At 41.7% G+C, this 14,042-nt stretch overlaps 1 protein-coding gene and 1 long non-coding RNA gene across 2 annotated transcripts; one reads left to right on the forward strand and one right to left on the reverse strand.

Moving 5' to 3' along the window:
• Positions 1-1,465: 1,465 nt before the first annotated feature.
• On the reverse strand, positions 1,466-5,406 carry LOC120701041 (2'-deoxymugineic-acid 2'-dioxygenase-like). Its single transcript, XM_039985212.1, has 3 exons — positions 5,221-5,406; positions 4,432-4,682; positions 1,466-2,048 (listed from the first exon to the last, which is right to left on the reverse strand). The coding sequence occupies exons 1-3, from the start codon at positions 5,404-5,406 to the stop codon at positions 1,466-1,468; spliced, it is 1,020 nt and encodes a 339-aa protein (XP_039841146.1).
• A 3,294-nt stretch (positions 5,407-8,700) lies between these two features.
• LOC120699593 lies at positions 8,701-13,671 on the forward strand. Its single transcript, XR_005685508.1, has 3 exons — positions 8,701-9,358; positions 13,226-13,333; positions 13,436-13,671. It is a non-coding gene; the product is annotated as an uncharacterized LOC120699593 (long non-coding RNA).
• The last annotated feature ends 371 nt before the right edge of the window (positions 13,672-14,042 follow it).

The following is a 14,042-nucleotide window of genomic DNA, read 5'->3' on the forward strand; positions in this document are numbered from 1 at the left end:
CCACATAACTGCACATTATTTGAGAGTTTCCTAGAATTATTCGTGGGTCTCCACCAATTATATATTTATATATGTCAGTCGTCACCCTCCCGTCTAGTAACATCAGTATGCTACATACCATGCATGTTTAATTTTGTTACATGCAAATGCATTTGAATTGGTTGCATGTAACTAAATTTGGATTTGGATCTTTAATCGTGCATGCAGTGGGACATGGTGAATGAATAGCAATATAGACCTTTAACGCTATCCTTAACCTGCCCCCAAAAGTCTAGAAGTATATGGATATATTCTAAGAGAAGGGAATATATCAATTCTCGTATTCAACTACAAGGAAAGGTTGTAAAAAAGTCAACATCATATCCAATTGATATCAATATGTATGTATTGACAACCAAAATTGACACTGCTCGAGGAAAACCGGCCAAACAGAACACCAAAGGTCTTGAGTCGTCCTCCGCCAAAGCCACCAAAGAGAAGAAGCCAGTTTCTTTGGTCCCCTCCGGCTTCGGGACTTTGGTTGCTGCCTTCCATCTGACTCTTCAGCACTTCTCTTGCCCCCAGCAAAATATCAAAGAGAACAAACTTTATTAGGCTTCAGTAAAATCCTTCAAGTCTGAGCCAAGGATGGTTCCCCAACACTCTAGAGTGGAAAACCTATGGTCACGCATGTACTGGTTGGACCTTGGCCATGATGGTGTGCACGTGCGCCGTTTCCCTGTTAGAGTCTTTCCCGCACTCTAGATGTTGCAATAATCGTGCACAAAACTGAGGAAGTTGTGTTGTACCTTGTGACATGATTTACGATGTTATGCCACTATTCTACTTCTTCATGTCTCTTAGGTTATGCATATCGTAGGTATACAAAGGTTATGATGGGGTCTTAGTATATCACCTTGATGTAATTATCTAAGATTAATAAAGCTTCTCTTATTGAATAAAATAGATGGTTAATGAGATGAAGAATTCTGGTAAGAGGTAGGAGTTCATCGATCGAACCAAGTATTGTGCAGGAGGCACGCCTCGAATACGCTCTATGCTTTGAATTATAAATAATTTGCATTTTTAATGAAAATGGGAAAGACCTCTTCTTCGGTTTGGGCATAGGATAAGGGTTCATGTCAGAGTAACATAACCGCTACTAAAAACCCCCTATAATAAGTACTCTAATAAGGGGACAAGTTCCTCTCTAATGAAGGAGATATTGGAAGACCCCCTCTGCAATAACTGCAAAGGAACCGGTTCCCAAATGGGAGTCCTATTCCCTCACACAGCAGCTGCATATCTCCTTCTATCACCACTTATTTTTCATTTTTATTGTACCATATATATCAGCATGACAAGTATACATATGTTATACTCAAGCAGCTGAGTGTAACTGATATCCATGGTCTGCTCAGATACATGACAACTGAGTAAAGGTCAACCAATCTTGAAGGTCTTCTGGCAAATTTTTTTTTTTGCTTCATGTCTCCTTCTGAACTTTCCTGAGGTTGGTCCTAAGATTGAGTGATGATCCCAACTTCACAACATTGTAGATGCGCTTGAAGTCACGGAACCTTAGGGTGTGATAGCATGGTGGATTTTCCTCACTAACGAACTCCGCCGCAGGTCCAATGAAACAGTCTTCAGTAGGTGCGATGAACATTGCCACAGAAGTCCGTGCTAGTGCCGAGTTGGTCATCACACGGTGCTCTACGCTCTTCAACGTCCCATTCGTCACAACCTCAAGTTGCTGGCCAAAGTTCACGACAAAGGCACGCGACACAGGCTGAACCTTGATCCAATCGCCATTGTAGGCAACCTCAAGACCAGGGACCTGACCCGGGAGGAGTACGGCCATGAGGTCCCTGTCACAGTGTGGCGGCAAACCGAGTGTGATACTTGGGTTTGGGCATGCTGGATAGTGGTTGATGTCAAGAGTCACATAGCCACCGCCGAGGTGCCCCTCAAAGTAGTCAAGTGGGAGCCCCATGCCCTCACACAGCAGCCTCAACAGCTCCATTGCCAAGCCTCTAGTCAGCAAGGTGAAATTCTCAACAACCTCCCTAAAAAAAAAACTCGGCCGGGAGGGGGGAAACAGCCCACACCCGTTCTTCATTAAGAGGAAGCCTTTCGGTGCCCGACCGAGAAAACCCCCTGAACCCCGGCCCATGCCCACTTGGGTCATGACCCTTGCGGGCCGAGCACGGCGAGGGTTTTTTTTTTTACCCCGCACGGGAAATCCCCGAAAACTCCGCCGAGAGTGCACCGACTGGGGCTCGAACTCTGGCTGCGGGGGTGCCGCCGGCGCGCTTCGACCATCCGGTCTAACGGCCTTAGGCAACAACCTCCCTAAACTAGAAGTCAAATAAAGAAAGCCGGATTAAGTTATTTAGAGTCCTTGGAAACACAACTAACAAGAGGCACCAAATTTTCAGTTTTGAATTTGATAAAGAATGAAGTACATAAAGTAATAATCTATCTATTATATTAATAAGGGAGTGTTAAAAGAAACTACCACATTTGCTGAGAAGGTCCAGAAACCCCACATTAATCTAAAAAATAGAGGGATTTGCACCATTGGATTTTATGAGGATCTAGCGGTCTAAACTAATCTTAAGAGTCCATATCGAGTACGAATGATAAATATATAAATTTGGATATTAAAAGAATCTCTAAGGGGATTAGAAACTTTCATGTCAATTTAAAAAAAGAGAGAAGAATTTGCACCGTTGGATATTATGAAGATCTAAGAGTCTAAACTAATCTTAAGAGTCTATATCGAGTACGAATAATAAATATATAAATTGAGAGTTAAAAACTAAAAAAATAGAACAGGACCAAAGAGCCCATGACCAATGTGATTATTAAGTAACTAAATTCGAAATTAGAAATTAAGAAAATTAGTGGTTAACCAAAGAATCCATACCAAATATAATTAGTAAATAGCTAAATACATATTCATAATAAAAAAATTACCATATTGCCAAAAAAGAGTTACAATTAGTAAATTGCAAAATTTAAAATTAAATGTATAACAAGACTAGCAGTTGACTAAAGAGTTCATATCGAATACAATTAATAAATAGATAAATTAAAAAAATATAAATAGGGAAAATAATAGTTGATTTGTATAATGATTAAGAAAAAAATAGGAAGTAAAATACTTCTTGATGATAAAGTTCCACCAAATACAAAAAGTATTAGGGTTTGTTTCTTAGGGGTTTCTCCAACAGTTTTTTTTTTTGTTAAGTTCCAACAGCCTCACCCAAAAGCCCAAATAAAATTCCGGAAACAGCAATAGAGAGAGGAGAAAAAAATGGCTTCATCAGTTTCTCCTTCTTCCTTAAGTTCTGAAGTGCTCTAAGAATTACCATATTACCACTAAGAAGTTGCTTTGACAAATATTTTAAAAAAATATTTTTGGTGCCATAAGAAATATGATTTCACCATTGAAGTCAAAACTGATGCAATTTTAGAAGGAGATGAGATTCAGCCAAATAGATCATTAGTGTGTAATTTAAAGAGTGTGTAACAACTGAAAAAAATCATTGGAATAATGATGGAGAAGCATAGCATTAACTTACAGGGAACAACTATTAGTATAAAATAAAGAAAAAAGTTAACACGAGTCTTATTTCGAGATAGTGTTGACGGCTACAGAGGATGGTAGGCATAAAGGAGAGCATTTTTTTTTTGAAAAGGGAAACATGAGAGCATAACATAGATGTATGCACTGGCAGAGCCATGTGTTGGCCAACATGGGCCATGCCCCCTCCCCTTGGTCCATACAAATTTCTAGGCATATGTATAGGATTACGAGATTTGAGTTGCAAGAATACAGAGTTGTAATAGTTAGCTAGTCAGGCCATGCCTGTTTTACTTCTGCAAGCCCACACATAACTACGTAAGTCTCATTGCATGAGCACAACAAGCAGCAACAATCTACTCAATTTACGTTTCTACTACTGCGAGAGGCTGGAATGTTTTCCTTTATTTAAAAAACATTTCTACTACTGCATTCCTTGCTTTTCTGCATCAACATTCGAACTCACAGATGCAGTCTTCTATATCTCTCTCTTCATTTTTGTCAATGCGGTTCTACACATGTTGACTGAATGACTGCCACTTCCTACGTATAACGTGTGCACGTTGTTGGCATCCACCCGTCCGCCACTTAACAGCCGACATATGTGTAAGTGTTGTAGAAACCGGCCCCTCCTTGGGTTGATTCCCAGCTCCGCCACTGGATGTATGTATGTATGTATGCATAATATTTAAGGATTGAAGATGTGAGAATAATAATAAAAACTAGCTGTCCACGCTATTTACGCCGGACACCTTGCTAGTCTGTACTAACTCTCTCGTTATGGTCAGTGACAGCATTTCGAGCCTATGTCATAGTTATGGAACTTGAAAAATCTACACCGTTGATCTTCGATTACTTACAGGAGCCTGTGGGGCTTGTCAGGCCAGTCCTTGGTGCAATTACCGACGGGGAAGTCGTAGGCAAAGCGGAGGCAGTCCCGCCAGTACCTCTCGCCGCCTGTCTCATAGGTGGTGCCGGAGAAAAGCTGAGTCCCCTTGGTTACATCCTCTGAGCAGAGCTCCACTTTATCCGCTGCCGGCAGCCGGAAGAACTCCTCGCCCACCGCCGCCATGTCCTGCATGGCTTGCTCGGAGATGCCGTGGTTGATCACCTGCATCTCGGCCATGCACCTGTTTATTATTAGCTTTCGTACTGATGCAAAATTGGAGTCATATCAACTTATTAACCACGAGGAATATATGCAGCTCCTTTCGTTCGGAGTCATAATTCATTTTGATTTTTTAACATTTAGTTTGATCATTCGTCTTATTCAGAAATTTATGTAAAATGTCATTTCTTTTTTTTGGGTTTTTTATTAACAAAAGTTCTTCAATAATGACTTTAATTTGATTAAATTTGTATAAATTTTTTGAATAAGACAAGTAGTTAAAGTTGGGATAAAAAATCAAACGAATTATAATTTGGAATGGAGGGAGTACTATATACTCCCCCGTTCATCCTAGAATAAATTAAGAAGAACATAAAATGAACATATTTGTCCATAATTATTACCTATATTTAGCACTAATTGATTTTTGCATGCATATGTATTTTCTAAATAGAGTAAAATAATTTATTTTTTGGACAAATTTTGAATATTAGAGTGACTTATTTTTGGGATGGGGAGAGTTTAGTTTGTGTTGACTAGCCTGGAAGAACCCAAGCTCCTTGCCGGCGTTGAGGATGGCACGGCGGACCTCATCGCGGCTGCGGGACATGTCGATGACGGGTAGCGAGACGACAGCAGAGGACGCCGGCAGGACCTGGTCGGCAGGGAAGACGAAGCAGTCCGGAAGGGACGTGTGGGACGGGGTTGAGTGGATCATGTTCTCCATGGATGAACCTGGTTTACCGGATCTGAAGAGGTTGTGGACGCCGGCATGGCAATTTATTAGCGTGTAGAGAGCTTTGGGCGACAAGAAGGTCTCCCGTTATTGTAAGGATCGGGTGCTCTAGTCTAAGAGGAGGAGGGGGTGAATTAGGCACTCTAAAAACTTAGACCTATGTCTCCAACTAATTTGCACAAAATTTAAACTAAAACAAGCTATCTAGATGTGCAACTATGGTTGATCTAGTGTGAAACCTCTATCCCAAAAGAGTTTAGCAACCTATAGCCTTTCCTATTCAAGAAACTACTCTATGAAAGTAAAGGCATACAAAATGCTAGTATATAATGCGGAAACTTAAAGAGCGGGATAGGAGATAGCAAACTCTTGACGCGGGTGTTTATCCCGTGGTTTGGTTAGCCACAAAGACACACCTACATCCACATTGTTATAGCACTCATTAAGAGTATTGCTACTCGGCCACCAAGTCTCTTCCGTGAACACAATCACGGTCACCTTGGCCCCGGGTTCCACTAAAGAGCTTCTCCACAAAGGATGGGGGTCTCCACGTCCCCCGCACAAAGATGTCGTCGCCGCTCCACACCAAGTCGGAGGGTCGATGACGTTGCCGGCGAGCTTCACGCTCCAAGGTGCCGGCGCACCAAACTCTTGTTTTGGTTCACTAGAGAACCACAGCACAAAGGCTCAAAGCCTTGCAATCACACTCACTAAGAGCTATCCTTTACACAACACTCTCAAAGTGTGCTAAGGGCTAAGGATATGATCTTGATGCTTTTGTATGGCTTGGAGATGTTCTTGGGTGTGTGAGGGATGTCCAGCAACTCCAGCAATATTCAAATGGCCGGGGTGAGGCGTATATATAGGCCACCAAGTCTTGTAGCCGTTGCACCAACGGTCAGCTGAAAATCTGCGTATCACCGGAAGAACCGATGCCTCTGGCTGAGGTAGCGTCGGTTCTTCCGGTCACTCATAACCCGAAGTAGTCGTTGAACTCCTGACAGCTGACGCAGTGATCACCGATTGAACCGATGCTTTGTACTGATGCATCACCGGTTCATCCGGTGCTTAAGAATCTTCTCCTGGGCGCTGACGTCATTGCACCGACGCAATACTCCGATGCACCGTCGGTTGAACCGGTGCTGAAGAATCTTCTCCTGGGCTCTTGACATCGTCTCTGGAACATAGGACGCCCAATGCACCGATGCCCTTTTTTGACCCGTCGGTTCAACCGGTGCCTATAGGCTGACTTGGCTTCGATTCCCTTCTGCACCAGAATTCCATAGCGTCGGTTCTTCCGACTACCATCGGATGCACCGATGCCCTTGGCGTCGGTTCTTCCGGTGCTTCAGGCTGAAGAGCTTTCAGGGCGCTACCCTGAACCTCCGTAGGGGCGGCCCTTCGGGCCTTGCTACGCCTATCTTTTCTTTCTCTTTGTCATCACTTGAACCTAAAAGTCTGAGAATGGTCATCTTAACATATTAGTCCAAGTATTGTGTAGTCATTCGATCACCAAAATCACTTGAAATGGCATAAATGGTGCCACGTTCCTTACAGTTATGCTTATATTAATTGAATTATGTTGACACAAGCTTGTGTGTCTAGTGTTAGTCAAGTTTTTTTTAAAAAAGAAACTAGTATTAGTCAAGTTACGGAGCATTGTTTGGGACGACTCAAGTGTTAAGGTCCCAAAAAAACTTTAATGGAGCTGTCACTAGATATGCAAAACACTGCTGTGTGTATAAGCTTTTTTTTTGCAGAATATATTGCAGTGCTAGTTAGCTTTAATTTAGAGGGACCCACTCCTTTGATCTTCTAGATGCAGAGTATTTCTTTGGCGCACGTGTGGCGCCACTGTACTAATTCAGCTAAAAATACTTAAATTGTACTAATGGATTCTTTGTTGTGCTCTTAAATTTTAATCGGAAATGCTCTACTACAGGCGTCCCACGCCTCAAAAATACCGAGCAAGGACGCGGGGCAAGGCGCCTCCCCATCCATTCCATTCCCGTCCCATAGTCCTATTCTTCTCCGATGAGGCCGGCGGCGAGCCTCGCGTGGGCGGCGGCGTGCGAGGGCGGTGGCGGAAGCTCTAGGGGCGGCGGTGCCCGAGGCCGGCCGCGGGAGCTCCGGGAGCGGCAGCGCACGAGGCCGGCAGCGAGCCCCATGCGGGCGGCGACGTGCGGGGCTTAGCCGCGAGCTCCGGGCCGGCGGTGAGCCCCACGTGGGTGGCGGCAAATGAGGCTGGTATCGAGCCCCACGTGGGCAGCCACGAGCTCCGGGGCGACGGCGAGCTCCAGTCGGCGGTAGGAGATCGGAGGGCAGTGAGGCCCCGATGGTGTTGGAATGGAATCTTTTAAATATTTTAATGGTTGATTTGAGATGTTGAGGTCAAGATTCATGTTGTCTTAGGGGTGTTTTTGCTGTGGGTTGATTTCGTGGAGATAGCTTTTTTCATATTGCACCTACATGAATTTGATGTTGCAGTAACTTTGTTTAGATGTTATATGAATTTGAATGGATGTTACATGATGAAACAAAGCTATGATATTATGGCGTAATTTTGCTCTTTGCATCCAGATGTTGTGATGCGTTCCAATACATATTTTTTTATATTGCAAACATTAATTTTTTGTGTTGCAAGGTTGTATTCCTGATGTTGCAACGGAGCGTTTGATGAATATTGAACATCCGGACGCTAGCAACACCGAATTTTAATTTACTTCATGATGCACCGTGATCTATAGTAAATGTGATTTAGCATGACCCGGAGCTTCAATTATGAATATTACTAGCTTCCAAGCAATAACAATTATGAGTTATTTTTACGTATAGTTTTTATCCAAAAATTAGATATGTAACAATGCTCACCTCACGTAACGATTTCATTGTTCGTAGTTCATTTGATTGTTATGTGTAAATATAGTCCAGGGGCAAAATAGGGAACTTATTACATTCCAAAAGGACCAAGAAGGGAAGCCTCATTTTTAATGAGCCCAAATAAGGATTTTTCTCATAAAAACGATCAGAGAAGAAAAAACGAACGGGGCGAATTTCTTATTTGGCGCTCGTTCACCGGCACCCATCGCAGCGAACGCCCCATATCAGTCCACACCCTCTTCTCCACTTTCCTTTTTCGGTATCCGTGTCGCGTTGCTGTACATTCCCACTTCTATTTTTTGAATTCCGTGACGTTTTTACTCCTCCTGCCTGCCGCCCGTTACCAATTCCGATTCCAATCCACCCCATCCCCCGCCGCCCCTTCAGTGTCCCGATATTTTTCACCGCCCCCCAAAATCAGATGCGCCGCACTCAATCTCGCTGCCGCGTCGAGGTTCTCACCGGACGGCGATTTCCTTCCTCGCCGTGCGGGATTGGAGCTGCGCTGAGAGAGGAGGGGACCCTCGCCTGTTCGTCCTGGGAGAGCGGCTCGCCGCGTTCGCCCTCGTCAAGCGCCAACTACCGACTTCAATCTCGGCGCACGCAGCGTCATCCTCGTTGGCCGCCGATTCGTCCTCGTCGGCCGCCGATTCGTCCTCGTCGGCCTCCGATTCGTCCTCGTCGGCCACCGATTCGTCCTCGTCAGCCACTGATTCGTCCTCATCGAGCCGAAGTCACGACGAGAGAGAGGTCGCGCCGGCGATTCGTTATTGCCGAGAGGGAGGCGCGCGGGAGCGAGGGGGGCTCGTTGTTCTCTTCGCCGGCGATTTGTGGTCGTTCTCGCCGAATGGGGGAGACGCACCGGGAGTGAGGGCGGGTTCACGCGTCGATCTCGTCGCCCGGCGATTCGTCCTCACCAAGGTGAGGCGCGCCGGGAGCGAGGGTGGCGCACTCCCGTGCGTGATTTTCTCCGGTGGCCTGGGGGTGATTCATCTTTCGTCGAGGGAGCACGCTGCGAAGGGAGGGACGACTCCGTGCGCAGGGACCTGCACTCCATTCGCAGGTTTGTCCCCCCTTCCTCGCGGGGTTCTTACTTTTTTGATTGGAACTCATGTCAGGTAGTTTCGTAGGATTTTAGGTGTGAAATTTTTCATGCTACACGCAGAGCTTGCCCTTCGAGGTTTGGTCAGTTTTTGTACATCTACTTTATTTTGATTCGACTACATGGTTGAGAGAGGAAAAAATACAGAGAAGACTTATAGTCTGCACATGTGACATGTGCAAGGAATGAGCAGTAGGGGAAGCAGAACATTTCGAAATTTCATGTTAGCAGAAATAGTTTTAATGGGGACCGCCTATTTCTCCTGACTCTTTTTGAATAGCAATACAAACTAGTAATATGACTTGCTATCTGTGTCCAGATAAATGTACTAAAAACAGAAAATAAAATAGAGGAGGGTGTTTGTGTGGTTCAGTTGCCCCGCACCTACATAACACCATCGCTCAACTTAAACTGAACAAGAATGTTAAGGAGTCAAGGACCCTGAGCCCACTATTTTTTTTTATCTACGAGCCCTTTTTTTGCATCTGCCTAAGATTTTGCCTAAACTCACTGACTGGGATGAGCTTGATTAAATTATGGTATTATCAGGTTTTGTGAGCGGTTGTCATAAGTTGAGCTATTAAATGTATTGCTAATCTCTCAATCAGATAGTGTTTTCTCCATGGAAGGTTTTATTTTCTTGGTAGGTTTGATGTTCTTATTTACTTAAAAGTAACTGCCTATAAAGTTTTGGACCTACGGAGGATAAAGTGTTCAAATGTTCTAGTTAAATATGTTAGAAAGTTCATAGTCTTATATCTGAAAAGGTTTTTGGAACTAAAAGTTTGCTGATGTGGTAGTACAGAGTTTATAGTGCCAGGTTTGAAAGTTTTTGGAACTACAAAGTTTTATTAATCAGATACCGAGTCTTGGGCCGAGACAATGAGAAAAGATTGAGACAAGGCTGAGCATCATTTTCTGCATTTGAGATTTCTGCGTTTTCTACAATGGATATGCTCTTTTTAGGAGGCCCTGGGGATCATTTTTTATTCATATCAAGTTTCTGTACTTCTTTGTGGGGCCCTACTTGCTATTACCTGTGTTCCACGCAATATGGTTACTGCAAAGATTTTAATGCCATATCTATCTTATTCTTGCAGATAGCATTCTTACACTAGTTCAGGTAGTTAAGGAATCAATTCAAATACAATTGTTTTCCAACTGATGCGCCTAAGCTTAGATTCTGGTGTGATCAGCAGTTAAAATGTTCTACTGTTTTCTAGCTGCCATATCATGAATTTGGAACATACACAATATATTAATGATGCATCACTAGTTTATAGAGAACAAAGGGAATTCATTTCAATATTTATATATGATGTATATCATGTGGCCATCTAAACATATCATTTTTCTATACGCTTTGCTGAATAAGCTGTTTGAGCTATCCAATGGTTATGGGTGTTTCAAGTATTCATTCTGTTGCTAGCTGTACCAGTTGGTAGTTGGGTATTTGCCATTAATTGAAGACCCTGAATGCAATTTGGGTCCACATGGCAGTGGCACAGTGCCTCTGCAGTTTACTGCAGAGGATTTTTTGCCCCCCTGCACTACATGTATGTAAGTACTGATTGGCATGCAAATGCAAATAGTTTTGTTGGAGAGGGACATGACACTGAGAGGGGTTTTCTAACTACCTTAGAGGGAGGGTTTTCCTATCCCTTTCATCTTATTTGCTCTCCACCAACTCTGATGAATTAGGCCACTGCCTGGCCTGTGTTGTGTGTGAGACTGGTGTGTGCTCTCTATCTCCTAGTGTCGTATAGATGAGAGATCTTTCTCATTCAGAATGACACAAAAATAGTAAAAGATATCTCATCTGTTATGTTCAGTCAATTGTTAGGAGTTTAAGTTCTACAGCATAGGCAAGGGCCCTCCCTATCACTAGCAAAATGTACAACCAATTTTTTTTCAGCGTCACGACTTTAATCCTGTCTGTTTTCGAATATTCTTTTTTGGCAAGGCACTTATGCTTAACTTTCATTAGAAAAACTTTTAAGCCCTAGTGAGCTATTCTAGGAAACCGGTAACCCCTAGTGAGCCTATACGACTTATGTGTTACTGGTCACTTGTTGCAAGCATTGGTCAGGCACCCACTTTTTACTATGTAGGGGTCTTTTTCTTTTCTTTGAATGCCTTCTTCCCGGTACTTCAGCCATCAGTTTTATACAACTTCATTTTGGAAGTTTTATGCCCTACTAGCCACTTCATGCAAGCATTAGTCAGGTAGCTATTTTTTGCCATGTAATTAAGTACCCAGATTTTTTTCATGCCACAACAAACTCCCAAGGAATTATATATGTAATAATCTCATCATTCTCCAATAGATAACTTTCTAGTAAAAAATTATATGTATTTAAAAGTTTTAAGTATACCATTACAAAGTTTTACTAAACCATGTACAAAGTTTTATGATTGTGGTTTTAAAGTTAGTGGTGTACAAAGTTTATAAATGTATATCTTCAAAGTTGCTCTATATAAAGTTTTCTGATACGTCTCCAAATTTTGCTAAGTTTTTTTAGAAAGTTTTTATGTGTCTATTTAAAAGGTTTGTTTCCATCTTCAAGTTGTTAAGTTTTCTGGATTCAAATTTATGGCTTTCTACCATTTTTCTAGATTCAATGTTTCGATAATCCAAATTTTGATTATAATACAATTTTTTGATTCAATGCTCTGGATTCAAGTTGGTCAGTTGTGATCGCAAAGTTTTTTCAAATGATGTTGAAAGCTGGACTTTAATAATTTGAAAGTTTTTCATATCCAGTCTCAAAGATTTATAGGCATTTACTTAAAAGTTTTGGATTGTGCACATTTATTTATATATGAAGTTTCAGATTTGCCCTCAGATAAATTTTTACTAAAGGTTTTTTGGTGTTCTTACCCCTGCTTTGAAGTGCAATTGTGATTTTGCCCTCATTTTTTGAACTTTGTGATTTTGCCCTTCATTTTTCACAAGTTGTTGCGATTTTGCCCTTAATCTTTGCGTATTTGCCCCTATTTTGACCGTTGACTAGGGGTAAAATCGCATTGATTTGTGAATAGTAAAGGGCAAAATCACAAAGTTAAAAAAAATAAGGATAAAATCACAATTACACTTCAAAGTAGGGGTAAAAACACAAATGCCCCTTTACTAAAAAGCCCCTAACATGTGCTTTCAAAGTTTTTGTATTTGCAAAGTTTTCAATCCAGGTGTACAAAGTCTATAATATGCTTGCATAAAGTTGAAAATATTTTAGTATAAATTTTTCAATCCAATAGTATAAAGTTTTTTAATTTACTGTATAAAGTATGTCATTGAAAATATTTTAGTTGAAGGTTTACTGGTTTGTCTTGTCAATGCCTTTTCTGCTCATTGTGTATAAAGTCAAGATGCTCTGAACATGTGTTTTTACAATAACCATTTACAGTTTGAGAAACTAGATTTAGTCCGAAGCACTGCTGAAAAAGTTATCTTCAATTTTAAGATGACTTTTAAGTATGCATACCCCCGGTCCACAGCACTCAGCATTTTTGAGACTACAAAGTTTCTGTGGTACTACAAAGTTCATGGTTTTGTTTTCCAAAGTTTTTTTTGGAGCTGCAAAAGTTCATAGGTTCGTATTTCAAAGTTTTGTGGGAAGCTAAAAAAATTTATTAATGTCATAATAAAATTTCATAGCCTTAGGTTCAAAAGTTTTTCAAACTAATACGAAACTCCCCTTACTGTAATATAAAGTTTATAGCTTCAGAGTTCTAAGTTTTTGAGAACTATAAACTAGAGTTCATATGTTCTCTTTTCTAATGTAGAAAATATCTTAAATATAATTTTGTGTTTTTTCTCTCGCACAGGAAGATGCAAAACCACTGCGTGAATGCATATCCTACTACTTGCTGACACACCCATGCAACGAAAAGTACGAAACTCTTCTCGAGATCAAAAATATATTAAACATGCATGTAAGTTCATCTATGAATATCTTTTTTCTGTTCAGTTTGCAAACTTATTATATATAATAGTTGAGCACAAGAGTCACATTTTCATTTCCAAAATTTTTTCAGAGCGTGACCATCGAGTTCTATAAGTGAAGATGGTGGTGTGCAGATTTATGATTACAAAAAAATATGACCTTATTGGATAAATATTATGGACGCATTGTTTATTCCACGTTCGAGAACAACAGCCAATCAGTTTTTTCCTTTATTTTAAAAAAAATTCACCCCCTGTATGCCTGAGCATGAGATTCCAGAGAATTGTTCCACATTTTAATTAAATATTTGGGACCTTTTTGTTTCTATTTTCTCAATGTTCTATATTCATATGTATGTGAAACCCCCCGCCCATTTTACTCACCCACACACCCGCTGTCCCGAAAAAGAAAAAGGTAGAAGACAAAGTAAGCACGGAACCAACGGTCAAATCCGAAAAAGAAAAAGGTAGAAGACAGAGTAAGCACGGAACCAACGGTCAAATGCTATTCGCTGCTACTTACTGGCGCTGCACATGCGCTGCTTGCTAGCCACAGCGGTCGTTCGCCGCTTCCTTGCCGCGGCGCGCGATCGCCAACTAGCGGCCCCCGAACGGGGCCAGCACGGTCTCCGACTTATCAAAAGAAACAGAGAGAGAACCACCAAAAAAAAATCTGATTACCTTATCTGATGGAATCTG

The sequence above is a fragment of the Panicum virgatum genome, chromosome 3K (assembly GCF_016808335.1).
Source record: "Panicum virgatum strain AP13 chromosome 3K, P.virgatum_v5, whole genome shotgun sequence".
Classification (NCBI taxonomy): domain Eukaryota; kingdom Viridiplantae; phylum Streptophyta; class Magnoliopsida; order Poales; family Poaceae; genus Panicum; species Panicum virgatum.

Coding starts and splice junctions, on each gene's coding strand:
- LOC120701041 (XM_039985212.1), bottom strand. CDS start 5,406: ATGGAGAACATGATCCACTCAACCCCGTCCCACACGTCCCTTCCGGAC. Junction 4,683..5,220: donor AGGAGCTTGGGTTCTTCCAG/GCTAGTCAACAC, acceptor GCCGAGATGCAG/GTGATCAACCACGGCATCTC. Junction 2,049..4,431: donor GACAAGCCCCACAGGCTCCT/GTAAGTAATCGA, acceptor TTTTTTTTTTAG/GGAGGTTGTTGAGAATTTCA.